Source organism: Martes martes (genome assembly GCF_963455335.1).
Source record: "Martes martes genome assembly, chromosome: 17".
In the NCBI taxonomy this organism is placed as follows: domain Eukaryota; kingdom Metazoa; phylum Chordata; class Mammalia; order Carnivora; family Mustelidae; genus Martes; species Martes martes.
Genome location: NC_137905.1, coordinates 56,789,353 through 56,810,112, shown reverse-complemented (window position 1 = coordinate 56,810,112; position 20,760 = coordinate 56,789,353). Strand labels below are relative to the sequence as shown.

The following is a 20,760-nucleotide window of genomic DNA, read 5'->3' as shown; positions in this document are numbered from 1 at the left end:
CTCTCTCCCCCTTTTGTTTTTTTTTCCAATATCAGTCCAATGTTCCCACTCTGCTTTACCTGCCCACTGGTGTCTTCTGTCCCTGTAGAGATCCAGACATGTATAATTCTGATCTCATGCTGATTTCATGGGTGATCGGAGTTCTTTGGTAGGTAATCAGCTCACTTGAGGGTACAGGTTGAAACGGTGCCTCCTCCTACTTCCCCGCCATCTTGTCTCCCCCCCCATCCTATTGGATTTTTAAAATACTCAACCAGATTTGTTCCAGTCTCTTGCATTTGAGCTGGAGATTTGCTACACTAATATATTTTAGAGACAGATTAAAGTTAAAAATAAACATAACTTACCATAGACATTTGAGGTTACAGGTTGGCTTCTTCAAAGCCTCGCACAGAAACTTAAGTCCAGTAATTCCTATGTGATTCAGCCCCAGATCCAAGTGTGTAAGGCTTGAATTTTGCTGGAGAAGTGTTGACAGATAACTGCAGCCACTGCTGGTTATGCTACAGTACCAAAGCCTAGAAATCCATCACACGAAGAGAAAATAAGAGTCTCATGCTCTACCGACTGGGCTAGCTGGGCGCTACGAAGAGAAAATAAACTTGAGTCCTCCCTGACGAGATGTACCCAAACCAAGCCCGTTGAATTCAAGCCACAGGTTTCAGGCAAGCTTGTAGGTGATGAGACATGGAAATGAAATCGTGGGTGGAGTTAGAATTGCTACAGAAGTGATTATAGGGACCCCACGCACACCCCTCCACTCCACGCACCCACAGCTGTCTACACCCTGATCCCTGGTCCCTGTGAGTGTTTCATGTTGTGTGTAATGGGGAGGTGTGGAGATTATCTGGGTGAGCCAATGTAATCACAAGGATCCTTACAAGAAGGGGCAGGAAAGTCAAAGTCAGCCTGGGGAGAGGCGATGAGACAAAGAGAAGGACACTGAAGACACGACATTGCTGGCTTTGGGCATGGGGGGAGGAGCCATGAGCCAAGGGACGCAGCCACCTCTAGAAGGTGGACAAAGCCGGGAAGCAGATTCTTCTCTGGAGATTTTAGAAGGAACACAGCCCTGTGGACACCTTGATTCTAGCCCAGGGAAACCCATTTTGGACTTCCGGCCTCTAGAACTTTAAGACAATGAATTTTTGTTGTTTTAAGCCTCTGAGTTTGTGACCATTGGTTACAGAAAGAGTTAGGAAACTAAGTGGTGTTTATCATTTCTACTGTAACTATGGGACAGAGATTATCTATCTTGCCTTGACTTGCAAATCCTATTAGCGGAAGGGACCAATTCTATGTCCCAAATTCAGTTACTAGATAGGTCGTATGTAGAAGTAGAGGGCACCAGTTCTCCTCGGGAAAAGTCTGTCCCTAGAGACTGGATATCCATGAATCAATTACACAAGATAGCAGCACAACTTCTTAGCCATTAAAAACATTTTTTTTTTTTTTGCCTTTCTCTGGTTTACTATTACTATAGCAGAAAACCAGAGACAGCTGAAATTATCACTGGCTACTTTCATAGACAGAATAATGTCCCTCCAAGATGTCTGTGCTCTAATCCCCACGCCTTACATGGCAGGTGAGACTGAGACCAAGGATCTTGACTGGTGAGTTATCCTGGACTGCAGAGAGGGGCTGAGTCTAATCCTAGGAGTTCTTCCTCACTGAAGTGCAGAGAGGCTCAATGTGTGGGCTTGACCCACCACAGCCGGCTTTGAAGGTGGAGGAAAGGGCCATGAACCAAGGAGCAGGGTGGCCATTAGGGGGTGAGGCCAGCTCTCCATGTGCAGGGACGCCCCCCCATCCCACAGCCACAAAGAAGCAAATTCTGACAACAGCCTGAACAAGCAAGGAACACAGAAAGGAACACAGCCTTGTGCATACTGGTCCTCTGGTCTATGGAAGGACACAGACAGTGCTGTGCTGATGAGTTGGTGGTGATTTGTTATAGCAGTAACAGGACACCAACTCAGCTGCCTTTTCATTTCAGTGAACCCAACTAAGCGGTGGTATCAGCCTTGGCTCCCACAAGGGCCCCTGTCACGTGGTCAGAGCCCAGGGAAGAGCAGTCACGTGATATCTCCAGGGATGTGGGCCCACAGGCAGCCTTTGAGACAAGCCATGATACAGCTCCTTGGCTTGGACATTTGTACATTTATAGAAACTCCCAGAACTATGGGGTAACAGAGGAAGACCCAAGCAAGTTCTGGCAACTGAGTGAAGCGGGGACATGGCTCACAAAACAGAACTGAGGTCCAGAAAGAAGAGAAGAGGTCTTGACCAGCAGCTCCTACCTCCACAGGGTGCAAATGCGATGACATTTAATGCCCACGTCTTAGCTTTCTCACTGCAGACTGGACGGACAGACACTGATTTCATAAGGCTGGGGGGCAAATGAAAGAAATCTCTGGCAAGACCTTGGCAGAGCGCCCAGCACTTATTAATTAATTCAGGAGCCTGATAAATGTTGGCCATGACTTATTTTTCTGTTTAGATGATTTGGGGGTAATTACATGTAACATAACTTGAAGACAGAGCTAGTGCGTGGGTGGCATCTTTTTTTTTCTTAAAGATTCAATTTATTTATTTGACAGAGAGATGGAGGGATCACACAAGTAGGCAGAGAGGCAGGCAGAGAGGGAGGGAAGCAGGCTCCCTGCTGAGCAGAGAGCGCGATACGGGGCTCGATCCCAGGACCCTGAGACTATGACCTGAGCCGAAGGCAGAGGCTTAACCCACTGAACCACCCAGGTGCCCCAGCATCTTATTTCTTATGGAACTTTATGTTATATCAGTGTTTGGGGGCTGAGATAGTGGGAGTAAAAGCCCTTCCTTCCACCTCTGTCCAACCATGAGCTGAATGCTTCATGGAACTTTGAGTGACTGAGTAGTTTTTGGATACTGGGTGCCTTAAGGCATATCCTCGATCAAAACTAGTTTATAGGAAATGCTGACAGCTGCCGTCCGAGGCGATCTTGTCGACGGCAAGAATACTGGAGATGCTGACACTGAATAGAATCTGAGTAGAAACTGTTGATGCAGCTCCGTTCCTTTCTCGAAACCTGTCCTGTGACTTCAGTATTAACAAGAGAATTTTAACAAGCCAGTTGGCCAGTAAGTGCACGTACAGTCAGCTGTGGGTGGAGTTTATGTTATGTGGTACTAAAAACAGGCCTAAGAGGCGCCTGGTGGCTCAGTGGGTTAAGCATCTGCCTTCGGTTCAGGTCATGATCCCAGGGTCCTTGGATCAAGTCCTGTATCGGGCTCCTCCCTGAGCAGGGAACCTGCTTCCCCCTCTGCCTGCCACTCCCCACGCTTGTGAGCACCCTCTCAGACAAATAAATAAAATCTTTAAAAAGCGCATTAAAAAAACCGCATACCTGGAAACCAGTCACCTCCCCCAAATCCCTATGGAATATTGACTCTACATCTTACACTTTTTCCCTAACACCCTCTTGTCAGATCTAACTGCCAGCATCATACCTGGGCTACTCAGAGGGACTATTAAATGCCTGCACCTGCGCTCTTTGAATCCTGCACACACACAGCATGGACTTACACCAGCCCCTGTAGTTGGCAGTCCGGGTAACTCAAGCCTTTACACAGAAGCTTTACCCCACCGTCTCCCAGGGCATTCTTTGCCAAGCACAGGTGCGTCAGCCTCTGGTTGACGATCAAGGCAGAGGACAGCTCCTTGCAACAAGCTTCTGTAGGTGACAGTCTTCCAGCCTGCCAAAGTGTCACACGAGCGGTCAGAGGGGGAGAACATTTCCGAAGCCCCATTTTCTTGGCTGTTCCCAAAGCCTCGAGTCCCCAGCTACAGGTCTTCTCGTGACCCCCCTTCTTCTCTTACCATGTGTTTGAGGCTCAACTGTGAAGGACCAGGAGTGAGAGAAGGATGAGACGCATGAACCACCCGCCTGGGACCCGAAGTGGGAACCGGGTGTCCGCATCAGTAGGAGGTCCCCTACGGGCGGCCCTGCACGCCCAGTACTACCATCGCTCTTCTCTATGTGGCTGCAGACCCAAAATGGAGATGCTCCATGGGAAGAGAGACGGTACTCACGACAGCCTCCGCAGGAAGCACCTCGGGTGTCTCAGACTCGTGCACAGCAACTCGGCGCTCTCTTCCGGGAGCTCCGTTCCTGTGAGGTTCAGGCACGTGAGGGACCGGCTGATCCTCAGGGAGCAGGAGAGATGGGCCCACGGCTGGGGGGTGGCCGAACATGACACCGACCTGATAGAGAAATGGGAACAGGTCATTCTTAAGAACCAAACACTGGAGAACGGGCTCCACTTCGGCCCCTCGTTCCCCGTTATGTCAGGTCCTGGACTAGAGGATGCGGAGTGTGGTCCCTGGCCCAGCGGCATCTGCCTCACCTGGCAGGCAGTTAGAAATGCAAATCAGAAACTCTGGGTGCAGAATCCACCGACTTCGGTTTTGGGGTGTCCTATATCACCCGGAAGACTCCTGGGCCACACCCTCAGACGATGGTTCAGAGGATCTGAGTCCGACCTGAGAATCTGGGTTTTAACAGGTTCCTAAGCCATACGGCTGCCGCTAGCGTGGAGACCACATGTTGACAACTACTCTAGACATCTGGTCAGCCAAGCATTTCAGCCAACAAGGGACCCACACTCTATCCGAAGAGAGTGTTCTTACCATGGAGAATGGAATTCCGTTGGGGCATTATGTGTCTCATGGTCTTTGGAGTGGGGTTTCTAAAAAAATAGTAAAACATCCCAGATCTGCCATTTACTGTACATGCAAATGTGGCCAAGTTACATAACTTCATCAAACCACATTTCCATCTTTAAATTGGAAATAAGTCATACCCTCATGCTGAGAGTTCGTTAAAGTTGATAATTCACCTGAAGTGTGAAGTGCCCTGTGTACCCTATAACTAAATGTAAGTAAAAGTCAACAAAACACTTTCTTTTCTTAGAGCCTAACCTATAACAGAGTAACTGAAGTTAACATGGACATTGGAACACAAAGTAGAGTTTTTTTTTTTCAAAGTAGAATGTTTAATGGTTTCCCATAAAAGAAAACAATTTTTTAAAATTTAATTTAATTTTTTCAGTGTTCCAAGATTCATTGTTTATGCACCACACCCAGTGCTCCACTCAATAAAACAAATTTATCTGGAATCCCCTCCTTCCGTTTTGGGGCATCCATTTATTCCTTGAGAAGCAAGTTAATACCCCAAGTCTTCAAACTGCACACTTTCTTTTCCTGGTGAATCCTCACAGGAAAGAGAAGGGAAGGTCATTATCGATGGTCAATTTGGCAACGGCTTTTATCAATAATGCAACAGTGAGCAAAAGTGTGCTTGGTCTCGGTCTCACTCAGTCCTCAAATTCCTGGGAGATGCGCATTCCCCATCCTGTGGATGAGGTAAGATCTGGTTGAATAGCTCGAGGTCGTAACGGTAGAGGCAGAACCACAATCAGAGACCAACAGATCACCTTGAACTGTGTTCCTATTTTGACTCAAGTGTGGCCCAGTGAGGATCAAGGGCACCCCAGGATGAGTGATGGAAACCCTCACCAGAGCAATAAGGCGGAGAACATCCCAAGGGGAGATCTCTCAACCCAGGACTACCAAGAAAGGGAAAACCTGGTGCTGTCAATGCATCCTTGCCTGGACAAACAAATCTGGACAGAATCTGGTATTCTGAACCATGACATCAGAGAAACATAAACCACAAACATATTCTCTCTGATTGAAGATGGTATTCAGTTTAGGAGTGTTTTGTTGGACGACTACGGATGGTTGTCCAGGTTGTTCAGTGATCAGTACAAGTGGAAACTAAACTCCAGCCCACTTTCTGTTGTGAGGCACGTGCCTGGAGTAGCACTGCTTCGAACCAGAATAAGGGATTTCCCCCCAATTTACACAGAGTTGCTCTACAGTCTTGTCGCATCTCTGTGCACACGCGAGGGGTTCTCATGGATAATGGGGTGTACCTGAGGTACTGCAGGTTACACTGCGGGTGTGTCAGGATCTCACACAATACGGGCAGCATATCATTCTGGTCATTTCCTTGAAGGGTCAGATGCGTGAGAGTCTCATGACCACAAAAAACAACACAGAAGTTCCGATAGCTGTCCGCTGGGAAAGTGTTTTTAAGGCTAGAGAAATGACAAGAAAGGTGAAGTCTTGCATTTCTACATACATGGGAACAAAGGGCCACAACAGGTTTAAACACTGGGAACTTTGTCCCTATTTTCCACCTCCAGTGAGGTGTGGTCAAGAGACTGTGCATATGAAGGCACACAACTTGATATTTTGATGTACTCCTACCTTGTGAAATCATCACCACAAACAAGGGAGTGAACATACCTCTCAATTCACATAGTCACCATTATCTCTCTTTTTTTTTTTTGTGGCGAGAACACTGGAGATCAGGTCTCTTAGCAAGTTTCAAGTATACCTTGCAGTTTTGTTAACTGTTGTCACATGGGTGAGGTTACGTCCCCGGAACTCACCCATTTTGCACTGACTGAAACTTTGTACGGCTTGACAAACACCTAATTTTAGGAACTCCCGGAAGCCCCCGTTTCTTTCGTCATCTCCGACTTTGCAAAAGGGAAGTTGGTCCTCAACAGTTGTTTAGGAGGAAAGCTGTTCTGTGGCTTTTTGAAAGAGATAAGGAAGGGTAGTCGCTCGTTCCTCTCAAGTGTTACCAACGGGAACGTTTCAGGAACACTGTGTCCTGCTCAACATCTCACGTGTAGAATCAGGATCGCATGGCTGGCGTGACCCTAAGTGAGAAGAAGAGACCCTTCTTTCTCTACGTGGACAAACCTGTGAATGAAGACGCCTTCATCTGGAGAGCGTCTTGCTGGTACCAGAGCCCACTCTGTGGACTAACTCATGTTTGCTCTCCTTCCCTAAACCTCCCCCCGCAGCCTGCCCACGTGTAAGCCCCAGGACTTTCCCAGCACGTGAGCTGCAAGGGGGGACCACAGGAAGACTGAGGTGCCGTCACAGGCAGACAGGACCACACTCTATTCTGATGACGAGTATTTAACTTGTGTAATTACTTTTTTCTGGTGCTTCTGAGCCCCCCTTATTTCTTCCCAACTTCATTCAACTTCTAGATTTTTGGATCCGATTCAGACATATACCCAGCCCAGGTCACAGGTCTGTCTCAGCACATTGATACCATCTCTCCAACAATGCTCCCAGGCAGGGGTGATGTTGTATCCCCTAGGGACACCTGGTAATGTCTGGAGACATTTTCGGTCATCACAGTTGGAGGCAGGGATGTGGGTGCCACCGGCGTCTGGAGGATAGAGCCCAGGGCTGCTGCTAAAATTCCTACGATGCACAGGACAGCCCAACTCCACTGTCTGCAGAGGTTGAGAAATTCTGTTCTATGCATAGCCGTATGATTGTCTAATGGGATTGAAGCTGCCCCCAGGATCTAGATGGTCGTCATGGAGTTTCGTGGACATCCAAATCGTATTTTACAGTGTGTTAAAATCACCTGGGGCTGGGGAGAAGGGACCATGGGGAATTATTGTTTAACGGGGAGCAGAGTTTCAGTTTTGCAAGATGAAGTGTCCTGGGGATGAATGGTGGTGGTTGTTGCATAATTACACATTTAAAAATCTATCACTGTGAACTCAAGAATGGTTAAGATGATAAGTTTTATGTTATACCACAATAAAAAAATTGGAAAAAGTTACTTCATACAATTCAGTAGACAAGTGTAAGGTGTGGACCATCTCAATTCCTTATGTTTTGAGTACCCAGTTGGACTTTGGGAAAGGGATTCAAATATTACTCCAATATGAAAAACGTAAGGAACCTGGTTATGCCCTAGGAATTTTAATCAGGGGTTAGCGTCTACTTACACCACTTTCTGAAGATTATGGGGAGTGGAGTCTATTTTTTCACAAAGCAGCTTCACTGATGAGGTACTGAGGAAGCTCTGACTGATGTCTAGAAACACCAGACTCTTGTTTGAGTCGAACACGGAAAGAAGATCCATCCAGAAAGGAAGCACGTACTGATCATTCTGGAACCTGTTGGGAAGAGGCAAGGGGGGGAATTTACCGAATATTGCTGGAGAGAAAATGACCACCTGTCCGTCATTGTGAAGCTATTTAGGGAGGGCTGCTCTGGGTATATACCCCAATAAACAGGCAGAGCTCTAAAGTCAGATGGTTGAATAACAGCATCACTGTCAGACAAGTCATCACCTAAGACAGCTCACTGGAGAAAGAACACAAGCTTGCTTGCTTTCTTTCTTTTTTTGAGATTTTTTATTTGAGAGAGAGAGTGTGAGTGAACAAGCAGGAGCAGGAGTGGGGGGGGGTGGGGGTGGAGCATAGGGAGAGGGACAGACTCCCTGCACGGAGCCCGACTCTGGCTCCATCCCAGGACCCCAAGATCATGACCTGAGCCGAAGTCAGATGCTTAACCGACTGAGCCACTTTACCCAGAACTCAAACTTTTTGCACAATAATCTAACAGAGGTTTAGAATAAACCAAAAGTCTAAGATCATTGATACAAAAATTAAAAACAATATACACCATTGATTTAAAAAATGAGCGATATGCGTGTCAGAGGGGATCTGAATGTCAGATCGTGTATCCATATGCATAATATTCTCAATCTAATTTACAACTGTATTTGTAACCTAAAATGTCCATAAAAACTTGAGAAGATGTAATCACAGACTTAAGAGAATGTTTATTTTGTTCTGTGGTTGCTTCTGGGTGTAGGGTTGGTTTAGGTGATATGATTTTTTTATCTTTTTCAGTATTGTTTTAATTTTCTATTTATGTATGGGATCTTTGCAATCAGAAAAATATTGATTTTCAGGAAAACAGTACAAACACTTGAAACTATTATGTGTCAATGTGTCAGAAAGTTGAAACATTTTAGTTATTGATGGGGAAATACTATGGGACCTAAGAGTAATCTAATACTTGAAGGTTTTTGTGGAGAAAATTGAAGGTACAAATGTGCAAGGAATAAGAGTAACCAGCACATAAATATAATAACAGAGAGAAAGTGTAAATGAAAGTTGAAGCTGGAATCTGAACTCCTATATGCTAGGAACCTTGAGTAATTTTAGAATTAGTCATTTAAAAATACTACTTTGAAGTAGGTCCAGTGCTTACCTGAAGATAATGGAAAGGAAGCCCAGAAAGCATCTAACTTGCCCCCCATTGTCACAGTAACAGAGCCATAACAGAGTCAGAACTCAAAGTCAAACAATAAGACCCAGCACCTTCGTTGCCTCCTACCACCTTCCATTCCTCAGCCTATAACTGGGCTCGGCTGATTTCAAATCAAGGCGGCCGGTTTCCGGGCATAAACATTTATCTGAATAATTAACTTCTTACTTTCCACTCTCCCTCAAGCCTGGTGAGGCTGGTCACTCACGTCACCCTATCTTCGGAAGGACAATTGTCCTTTCTCCTAGAGAAGGGCAAGGCTACACAAGACTGTGTTTTGGGGATACCCTTCCAAAGGCACTAATGGGAGAGTAACTTTGAGTCAACGTGAGTATCTTCCTAAGATTCAAAAGAGCTTAGAGAAGAAATAAGCAGTTTCTAAAGGCAAGAAGCTCTATTAGTAGACTTGACAGAATAGCAAGTCCTACACAAAGTAGACATTTTGAGGTTTGAAATAGGGGAAGAAAGAAGCCAGACAGAACTTAGGTTCTGACAGCTCTAGCATGCCTGGCTGCTTTAGGTTGAGGTTTTACCTTTGGTTTTATTAGTGGTGCTTGCCTTGATGGAAGATATATTTAAAATTAATGTCCTCATTGCAGAACTTGAAGCAACATGAGGAGGACAAGCCTTTAGAAACCTAGTTTGTGACTTTCAAAGAGCATGGTCTATATGCTCCGGGGAAAGACATCTGAGGCTGTGTGGGGTTAGTGCAATGGTCTTATCAAGGGAAGGTAATCAAGCCGTTGTGTAGAGCATGGGCTCATTCCCACTGTGTTACTGAAGGAAGTGGTCTGACTGAAGGCAGCTGTGATTTAAGCATCCTGGAGTGACAGACCAACAATGCTATGGCCTGCTGTGATGAGCAGGACAGAAGGGAAAGTGGCAAAAGGCACCTGAAAATAACACTCATGGAAAGCATCCATTTGCACTTCAGATCAGAATGATTGTAATCACACCTTAAGACATCCATTGCCTTCTTCTCAGATGGGGGCTCCAAGAACCAGGCAGCCCAACTGTGGTTAATTACCCGCAGTGTTCATGTTGGCTCTATTGTTGGTTTTAACTAAACCAAGGTTAAGAAGAAAAAAGAGGGTCCTCAAAAAATTAAAAATAGAGCTACCCTATGACCCAGCAATTACACTACTGGGTATTTATCCCAAAGATATATATGTGAAAAGAAGGGCCATATGTACTCCAATCTTCATAGCAGCCAGGTCCACAATAGCCAAACTGTGGAACATCAACAGATTCATCAACAGATGAATGGATAAAGAAGGTGTGGTCCATATAGACAATGGACTATTACTCAGCCATTGGAAAAGATGAATACCCAACTTTTGTATCAACATGGGCGGGACTGGAGGAGATTATGCTGAGTGAAATAAGTCCAGCAGAGAGAGTCAAGTATCATATGGTTTCACTTACTTGTGGAGCATAAGGAATAACACAGAGGACATTAGGAGAAGGAGAAGGAAAGGAGATATGAACTAGGGGGTGAGAATCAGAAGGGGAGACAAATCATGAGAGACTATGGACTCTGAGGGTTTCAGAGGGGAGGGGGTGGCTGGGTGAGCCTGGTGATGGGTATTAGGGAGGGCACGGATTGCATCGAGCACTGGTGTTATACACAAACAATGAATCATGGAATGTTACATCAAAAACTAATGACATACTCTTATGGTGACTAACATAACCTAGTTAAAAAAAATACTATTTTGACTTAGGATCTTGGATGAGATAGACAGGAGGCTATTCGTGCAATCTCATTTGCATTCAAAGCAGCTCTTTGATGACCCTCCTGCAGAAGAAAGATTTAGGTCAACCAGCACGTAGGCCTGTATAAACACTTGGATGAGAGAAGAAACAAAGTGAGGACACAGACGAAGGGAAACACCAGTTCGAAGGAATGCACGCATCTCTATGTTTATCGCAGCATTATCTCCAAAAGCCAAATCAGAGAAGCTGCCCAAGTGACCTCTGACGGATAGAGATGTAGTACATATAATCAATGGAATATTACTCAGGCATTAAAAAGAACGAAAGCCTGCCCTCTGCCAAGACATGACTGTGGCTACCGTGTGTAACAGGAAACCACCTGTGCCAGTAAGAGAAGGACAAATACCACAGGATTTCACTCATATGTGGAATTTAAGAAACAGAACAAATGGGCAATGGGGCGGGGGAAGAAGAGGAAGATACAAAGGGAAAACAGACTCTCCACTAAAAAGAGCAAACTGATGGTTACCAGCAGGGAGGGTGGTAGGAGATGTGTAAAACCGATGATGGCGATTGAGAGTACAGTCATCACGATGAGCACCGAGTGTTGTGTAGACCTGCTGAGTCACTATATTGTATCCGGGTAACTAGTATGACACTGTATGTTAGCTGTACTGGAATTACAATAAAGAACTTAACCAATGAGGTCTGTGAGTGCCGGTGATCTTCAAGGTGGAGAAATGTTCTGGCCCAGCCGTCAGGGTCCCGACACTCCCTGAGGTGACTCGAGTTCACGACTCTCTGCTACATGGGGAAGGAATGGGAGGGAAAGTGAAGGGGATGTGTAAAACAGACACCTCCACCAGGAAAGCAAGGGGGGGCATTTGATTCTGGCCCCGTGAATATACACGAGGATTTCAGATACTGGATTTCTGAAGACCACCTAGGGTTGAGGAAGAGGCAGGTTGATAAGGTAAGTATCAATATGTGTCTGGTGGGCCCTACACAGGACCATGAGCAGTGAACTTGGATTGTGACAGGGGAGGGCGGCTTCATAAACCAGCAGACTGGAGTTCTAATCCCACTCAAACACCCTTTAATGAAACCAGGATCTTCACCTCAACAGGGAAGATTGCAAGTAGCCACCAGGGGATAAATAGTATTTGGAAACGCTGTATGAGCTCAGCTGATGTTACCTGAGGCTACATCAAGAATAACAACATCTCATGACTGCCTGGGGTCATCTCATTGTGTCAGTTGCATCAGTGACGTGCCCATGATCGCGGATGGGGGCAGCTTTCAGAACCTCATTGAATCAGCCTCTGACTTCCCATCTTTAATGCCTTTCCATGTGTCATGCTAAACGGGACAACCCCATACAGATGGGCAACCTAGACAACCAACACGAGGACTGAAGTGAGGTCGAGCCATTTGCAAAAATTGCTCAGCTGGAGAAAAAAGGACACAGGTCTCAAAACAAGGTCTGGTTCAAAGGCCCCATCCTTAATCTGAGCACCGTGCTCCCCACCTTGAATGGCAAGCCGGCAGAAGTTCTGGTAAGAAGAAAATTCTGACCCTAAGCCACAGGGAGGACACTCTGCCCTGCTGCTACTGGAACAGGGCATGAGGCAGAAGCCGGGGCACTAACAGAGTGAACAGGGCAGGTCCTTACCCATCAGCCTGAGCCTCTGATCCCCATGCAGTATCGTTCTCCAGGAACACCCCCTTTTCTACCCGCAGCCACATTTTCTGCAAGCGGTCACAACCTTTGAGGCAGAACGATGCATGCACCAGGTCCGAGGTATCTTCCAAATGCAGGGACACCTCTGTGACCTGGGCCATGGCCTCCTTCACAAGCTGCTCCTCCTGGGATTCATAGAGACAATACAAGGCCTCCTTCATGTCCGTCACCAAGGAGAAGGGTCTGTGTTCAGGGGACCGCACTGTGCATTCCAGTAGCTCCCGCCTGAACTCCGTGGATACTGGGCAGCCAAAGGTGGTCCCCAGCTCCCTGGCTCTCTTTTCATTGGTGAGGCCGAACAGGAAGCGCCCCACGGGGGCCAGCTGGGGGTTCTTGAGGCCTTCTTCCTTGGAGAGCAGCCTCTGCACACCCCTAGTGTGCCAGACGGGGCTCCCCACGTCTTGGTGACCCTCGCTCCCCAGGACGCAGAGCGCAGCGGCCAGGAAGTGCTGGACGCTCAGGTGGACGAAGCGGTAGCAGCCGCGGGCGTCTCTGTCCTTCTGGAGGATGCCCCGGTCCAGGAAAGGACGCAGGTAAGACTCGTGCACACCCAGCCTGCGCAGGTCGTGTCCATCGAACGCTGAGGTCTGCGCCCATGTGCCCTCGGAGGCCAGCAGGCACAGGGCGCGCAGGGCAGCTGCGAGGCGCGGACCCGGGCCTTGGCCCTGCGCAGACGCAAACCGGCTGCAGAGGAAGTGCAGCAGCAGCGGTGTGGCGGTCCGGCAGGTGGGCCGGGGGTCCGCGCCCTCGGCCATCTGCAGCCTCAGGCAGGTGCACGCCATCCAGCACACGGCGGGCGCCGCGCCCATGCGGAACAGCGCCGCGTTGCTTCTCATCAGCTGGAAAGCCCGCAGCGCCTGAGCCTCCTCTCCGAAGTGTCGCAGGAAATACGCCCTCCTGTCGCGCTCGGAGAGCCCCTCCATCTCCACCAAGAGCGGCTGCTCCACCAGGAGCCGCAGCTCCCTCAGGGCCTCGGGCCGCGTGGTGACCAGCAGGGTGGCCGTGGGGAAGAGCTTTCTTTTCAGCAGGCTGCCCAGGAGGACCGGCGCAGGCCTCCGCGTCCTCCAGTCGCCCCCCAGTTCGTGCACCAGTGCACCCGTGCCCCAGGGCACGCGCAGCTCCTCGAAAGCATCAATGACCAGCAGGAGCTTGTGCGCCTGGGCCAGGACCTGTGGAAGGGCGAGCTGCAGGTCTGGGGCGCTCTCGGCCAGCAGCTCTGCGAAGGAGCAAGTCCCCTTGCGGCTGAGCACCTTGCAGCTGAGATAGAAGGCAACGTGGCCGGTCTGCACGAGGCTGTCCTGCGTCCAGTCCAGCACGCACTTCTTGGCCAGAGTGGTCTTCCCCACGCCCGCCGGACCATGCAGCACCACCGTGTGTGGAAATGGCCCTCCGAGCATTTTAGGATTACAGAATGGAATCTGTGTCTCGTATCTTTGGGTGACCGTGTGAATGTTCTCACAGGCTCCAGGCCAAAAGTCCTTCCAGATTTGCTGGACCTTCTCTTTCAAAATGCTTCTGTATTTATCCTGTTTACCTTCAGTGATTGGAGGTAGGGGATAGGAAGGACATAGCTGGTTATTCATTAGGAAAAAAAAGATACTTTGTGGTACATAGGAAAAAGACAAAAAAGAATGGCCTGACACCAGGCTCCTCCAGGAAGACAGGATACAGACCTGGCTTTTCTTCTTCCAAAACTTCCTTTGCCGCTTCTGGGTTTGGGACATCTTCTCCCTGTACTTGAGTAAGTGCTGCAAAATACAAATAAAAAATGAGCTTGACACAAAGACCCGTGAATTTCTTTTACCAGAAATACAGTGTTAAAGCGGATCCAAGGAGTGCAGAATCTAATCTTTGTCCATATTGTGTGCTGGGAGGTGCAAAGGCTGGGTTTATAAAGACAAACAGAGCAAATGACCTTTTTTTTTTTTTTTTAAAGATTTTATTTATTTGACAGAGAGAGATCACAAGTAGGCAGAGAGGCAGGCAGAGAGAGTGAGAGGGAAGCAGGCTCCCTGCTGAGCAGAGAGCCCGATGCAGGACTCGATCCCAGGACCCCGAGATCATGACCTGAGCCGAAGACAGTGGCTTAACCCACTGAGCCATCCAGGCACCCCAGCAAATGACCTTCTAAACCAAGTTTCCTGCCTGTCCTCTGTAGACCCATAACAATAAATACTTGTTTGAGTTGCTCTGTCAAAACTCAATGTGATCCATTGAAGCTACTCGTCCATCTTTCCCGCTGGTCTAGACCACACACCAGGGCTTCAGGAGACAGACCTCCATACAGCCCAACCCAGTACAGCTGCTCCATTGTCTGAGTAAGCAATGATGTCATGCCTGTGTGGAATGCCAGATGATTCCTGAGAATCTGCCCAAGGTAAGTGAAAATGCGCGTATGTCAAGACTAGCCCACCAAGGTTCATAGCAGCGTGATGCAAGGCAGTCAGAAAGTAGAAAAAATTCAGATATCCATCCATCCATCAACGAATGGACAATCAAGTGTGGCATAGCCACACCATGGAGTATCATTCTGTAATAAAAAGGGACGGCAAATCAGTGACACACTCAACAAAGGGGACAAACCTCAAAAACATTATGGTAAGTGATAAAAGACAGACAGGAAAGACAAAACAAAAAAAGACCAGAAAAGCCAAATCTAGAGAGACACAATAACATAATGGTTGCCCGGAGCTGGTGGACAGAGACTAGGGAGTGACCATGTGTGGACACAAGGGAACTTTCTGGGGGTGATGTCCATGTTGTAAAATTGGATAGTGGTGATGGTTGGGAAATCCTGTAGGTTTACTGAAAGTTAGTGGTAGCACATTTAATTTGAGTGAAATTTATGGATACGCAGGTTGTATTTTACCAGGGCCATTAACAAACGATACTACCCAGCTGACTTCAGCCACTCAGTGATGTTAAAGGACCAGAGTGCTGGATGTACATACAGCACATCTCAACTTTCTCATCTGGGAGTTGAGTTTCCTAAAGTCTGAGCAACTGAAATTGAAAAATTGCAGAGAAACTCCGTACAGTCCACTGATTTTCTGTGAACTGAAGGAATCCAGTTCTTTCCGAGGGTCCTCTCCCTGCTTTGCTCCTGAGTGAGGGAGGAAGGCATTTTCTGTGAGACTACTGGGGGTTATAAACCATGGAGGAAAGGACGTGGGGGCAGATGGAGCTCCCAAAAGGAGGGTGCAGAGAGGACAGAACAGGATGCGGTAGTTGTGGCTTGGCTCGCTCCAACACTGACCAACCTGGTTCCTCTCCTTCTGCACACTGTTGGGTTTCTTCCAAGTTTGCATATTTTGGTTCTGGAGTCCTGGTGAACCCTGAGAAAAGAGGGGCCATTATAGGCATCTCTATTGAAACTTCTGCCTGGGGACAGGGTGGGACTTCCAGAAGACTTATGTTTGACAACTGGGTCTCATACTTAAGCCCAGATGACATAAAAAGGACCTTTACATGCTACGGGAGAGAAGATTGAAGTGTATCAGGCCACAATCTTGGGCTTACGTGCCTTTTCTGGCTTCCTATGTGGTTGAGAACACACAGTGACTGTCTCACGGGAGGGAGTTGTATGCACAATCACCTCCAAAGACCCAAGGAGCCGTAAGACTGAAGAAAAAGGCTGACCAGTCCAGCCTGACAATAAATGGTTTATTTATTTAAAGATTTTATTTATTTGATAAAGACAGAGCACAAGTAGGGGAGCAGCAGGCAGAGGGAGAGGGAAAGGGAGAGGGAGACACAAACTCCCCACTGAGCAGGGAGCCTGACATGGGGCTCTCTCCCAGGACCCTGAGCTGAAGGAAGACCCTTATCTGAGCCACCCAGGTGGCCCCAAGAAATGGTTTAATAAGAGGACAGAAGTATGTCTTCAGTAGCTGCAAGACCAGCTGGTCTCCACGACCCTGCTTCCATAGCCCTAGAGGCTGGGAGTGCTAGTGGGGGTCTACCTGGAGGAGAGTAAGAATGGGTGTGTGCCACAGTCCTAGCTCCAGAGCAGGTCAAGGACATGATGCCCTGAGGGTATATGTAGGGGTGTAGTTAAACAAAAGGAAAGGCTGTGACTGTGGCGGGTTTGGTGCTCAAGAAGGCTGCACGTCCTAGAGTGCTCATCATGGCGGATTTGTCCCAGGAGGCTCCAGTCAAGTTCACACAGTGAGAGAAATTAACACATGTGCACCCTTGCTCTGTCTTGAGGCCATTGCAAAGCTTTCATGGATTAATCCTCTGGTTTCTGATGAGGTAGATAAAACCAAACTGTCCTGGGAGGGGATATAGGAATACAGTGGAGTCCTGATGGGAGAGGGAGTACTATAAGCTCAACACTGGATAAAGAAGTGGTGAGCCTGGGAGAGTCCCAAAGAGAGTCCCAGGAGGCAGTTGGCTGCGGGCATCTAAAGTTCAGGGGAAATGCTGGTGTAAAGATAGCCTTTGCAAAGGCATCAGGACATAAATAGCCAGTAAGACTCCAAGGGATATCAACCAGGACCAGGATGCTGAGTGAGAAAATGGCCAGCCAGTCATTCCTTTTGAAGATGAGGCAGAAGAACAAGAATTCTGAAAGAACGGAAGAAAAAATAATCCTCAACAAGCCACAGAGCAAAGGCAACGAGGTCATAAAAGCCAAGAGCAGGATTCTGAATAAAGAATTCTGCATGCTTTTAGTCTGAACACTTACTGGAATGAATACCTACTTGGCAGCATTGCCAAGTGTAAGATCTGATGGACCACCAGCCTACTTCTGACATTTGGTTAGGTCATCATTGTAGAACCCTTTGGCACTTGTGTATTGATAGAAGAAGTCAGGACATCTAGGTTGAGGTTATCAATGGTTGTGCCTTTGCTCTTCAAACCACGCTCCCATTTACTATTGCCTTGAGCCCAAGTCTTATCACTAAGGATACTGGTGATTTGGGATATGGAGAGGAGAGAATGTTCATAATCACTAGCTCAAAAATCCTTTGGGCTGGGGTTAGCAAACTTAATTTTCTAGTTCCTGCAAAGGGCCAGACAGTAAATATTTCCTGCCTTTCAGGCCACACTGCTCATCTCTGACCTTGTAGGACAAAAGCTGTCATAGGTAACATGAGCAAATAAGCATGTCACACGCAAAGAAAACTTCATTTATGAATACTGAAGTTTGAGTTTCCTATGATTTTCATAGGCGGTAAGGCAGTCTTTTGATCCCCCCAACCATTTAAAAATACAAGAACAGTTCTTAGCTTGTGGGAAGGTCAGAAGTACGTGGCAGGCTGGAGCTGGTCTGGGAGTCTGGTTGGCCAACCCTTGCTGTAGGTCATGCTAAAATCCAGCCTATCCAGATTCCAAGGAAAGCTCTTGCCTTTCTGCTTCTGTGTGCATTTACTGACTTCTCGTATACATACCGGCTCATGGAGCTCCCCTGGTCTCCCTCCTCACCCACTGGGATGGCTGCAGAGAGGAAGGCTTGGCTTTCCTTGAATTCTTAGTGCTCAGCACCATGTCTTGTCTAATTAAAACAAGCCCCTGAATTCCAAAGTCTCACATAAGAAGTCAATGAGGTAGCTTATCTAATGCTGGAGGCTTGTTCCGAGAGACTCCACGGCTGCTTCTGGGAGAGGAGGAGGTGGGGAAACCCACACTTTTCAGAGCCAGACCCTTATAGCTGCTCAGCTTGGGGTTTCTTCATGCTGTTTCCAAATTTATAATCTCCAGAGGCCAGCTGGGAGTGAAAACCCTCCCCTGTTCATTGAAGGCCAGGAACAGCAAGCTAAAAACAGATCTCTAGATGGAATAAAACAGGCCATTTTTAAGGAAAAAGAAAATGGTAGGTAAGGAAGAACCTTTGAATACCCTTGCTGAAGAAGAAGAGAGAAAATATTCTCTAGAGCACTCTCTAGAGCACTCTCCAAAACAAATATAACGCCTCTCACCTGTGTAACTTCGTATTTCCTAGTAGCTACATAATGCAAGGTCTAAAGAGGTACAACTGACTTTCATAATTTTCATGTAACTAAGACACAATGGAATATTACACAGTCATCAGAAAGGATGAATACCCAACTTTTGCATCAGTATGGGTGGAACTAGAGGGGGTTATGCTAAATGAAGTAATCCAAGCCAAGAAAGTCAATGATCATATGGTTTCACTTACTTGTGTAACAGAAGGAATAGCATGGAGGACATTAGGAGAAGGAAGGGAAAAATGAAGGGGAAATCGGAGGGGGAGATGAACCAGAGACTATAGGCTCCAGGAATCAAACAGGGCTCTAGAGGGGAGGGGGCATGGTGGGGGATGGGTGAGCCCAGTCATGGGTATTAAGGAGGGCACAAATTGCATGAAGCACTGGGTGTTATAGGCAGACAATGAATCATGGAATAATACACCAGAAACTAGTGATGTCCCGTATGGTGACTAACACAATTAAAAAAATATTAAAAATTATAAAAATAATAAAATGCTATCACTTTGATGTGTAGTCAGTGTAAGAGTGGCTCATGAGATAGTACATTAACCCATGCAGTTAAAAGCCCATGTGTGTCCTAGCCTGGTAGCATGCCTGAACGGAACCAACCACATGTCCAGTGGGCGCTAAGTGCATACAGCCACTGTTAGGCAGCAGAGCCCAGGACATTATAAAACCTTGTGTGCACACAGGCATCACTGGGAAGCTTTCAAGAAATCCACATCTGGGGGAGACACAGATCATTTAGCTCAAAGTCTCTGGTGATCGGTTCTGGACATCAGCATATTGAAGCTCCTGAGAGGACTGCCCAGAAGAGTGAAAGCTGACAACCGCTGACCTAAAACTCAGTGCTCCACTTAGGGGACACTGGGCGGTGTTTAGAGACATTTTTGGTTATTTCAAGTGAGAGGTGTGTGCTGCTAGCATCTAACGGGTAGAGGTGCTGGAATGCTAGCACTGGGGTCCCAAGGGTACAGCTAAATATCGTGCAATACAAAGGAGGTCTCCTCACCCAGCCCCAAATGCTGTTAGTGATGCTGATCGAAGGAAGGTTGGGGTTTGTCTGTGAGTGTGCGGAAGGAAACATGAGTGGGAGCTGAAAACCAGAGGGTATGTAATAATTTAACACCTTGGATGTGTGAGAGAATGGGATCTGGAATATACTCCAGGAACAATCTTAGACGAGAGAAGGGATACAGACTGAGGTGGCCAGGGAAGGTATACAATCCCGGGGTAGAGTAGAAATAGCTAGAATGAGAGATACCAGACTTTAGGAAAGTCTAGCACTTGGGTTCAAGACGGGTGGCCTCTCCAAGGCTCAGTGTTATTTCTATACATATAAAACACTGGAGGCTACTCCTCCTTCCTCCTAGGACATCTTGTGGGCTAGTTTCTACTTACCCATGAGCTCATCCTTTGCTCTCTCAGACAGATCTGTTCGGTTCATCTTGTCAAAGACCTGGATGGTCACCATATTTACCCAGTGGCTGGGGCAGCAGTTGGTGAGAATTTCTGTCAGTTGCTTCCCATCAGCCTCCTCTACCTCTGTCAGAGGGATGTGCTGTAACTCCTCTTGCGGGGAAAGGGACCTCAACAGAGATTTGAACTGGCTCAGCTCCTCCTGGCTGAGCTGCTCCAGGAGGGGCTGCAGACCAAAACCCAGATGTGCAGAAGGTTCCATCTTGTCCTCCATGAGAGATCTGAGCTTCAGGCATTAAAGAATCAAGGGAAGAAACAAGAGACCATGAATGAGTACTCCTGTCTAGAACACTGGTTGCCCCTGTGCCAGGAACTGGGCATTTCTCACTGCCCAGCCTGCTTCTTTGGAAACCAACTCCCCTGAAGAGGAAAACTTCACTCAGAACTCCCTTAGTTTTTGCCTTGACACAGTGATTCCCATTTTGGGAGTCTGGGACCCTTTTGAGAGTATGCAAATCTCTGAGAGTAGGAAGCGAGTCCTCACAGATCCATCTCCTGGACCTAGCAGATCATGTTAGTTTTTAGTAAATTTGGTGTACAAATGAGCTAATGAGAACTACCCACTTTAGCTCTCTAGAACAACCTGACATGTTGACATGACCTGACATGACAGGTTGACGTGTTTTAGGATGTTTATGGAGGTTGACTACAGAACAGTCTTG

General features: G+C 47.4%; 1 protein-coding gene across 1 annotated transcript in view; it reads right to left on the bottom strand.

The window, feature by feature from the left end:
- Positions 1-20,312, bottom strand: part of NLRP2 (NLR family pyrin domain containing 2) — a gene marked incomplete at both ends in the record, with an annotated part of 31,593 nt that extends 11,281 nt beyond the window's left edge. Inside the window, 8 exon segments of the mRNA XM_080828627.1 lie at positions 348-518; positions 3,566-3,719; positions 3,722-3,735; positions 4,073-4,243; positions 5,977-6,141; positions 7,873-8,043; positions 12,594-14,196; positions 20,021-20,312. Coding sequence (XP_080684753.1) covers positions 348-518; positions 3,566-3,719; positions 3,722-3,735; positions 4,073-4,243; positions 5,977-6,141; positions 7,873-8,043; positions 12,594-14,196; positions 20,021-20,312 — 2,741 coding nt within the window.
- Between the last annotated feature and the right edge of the window lie 448 nt (positions 20,313-20,760).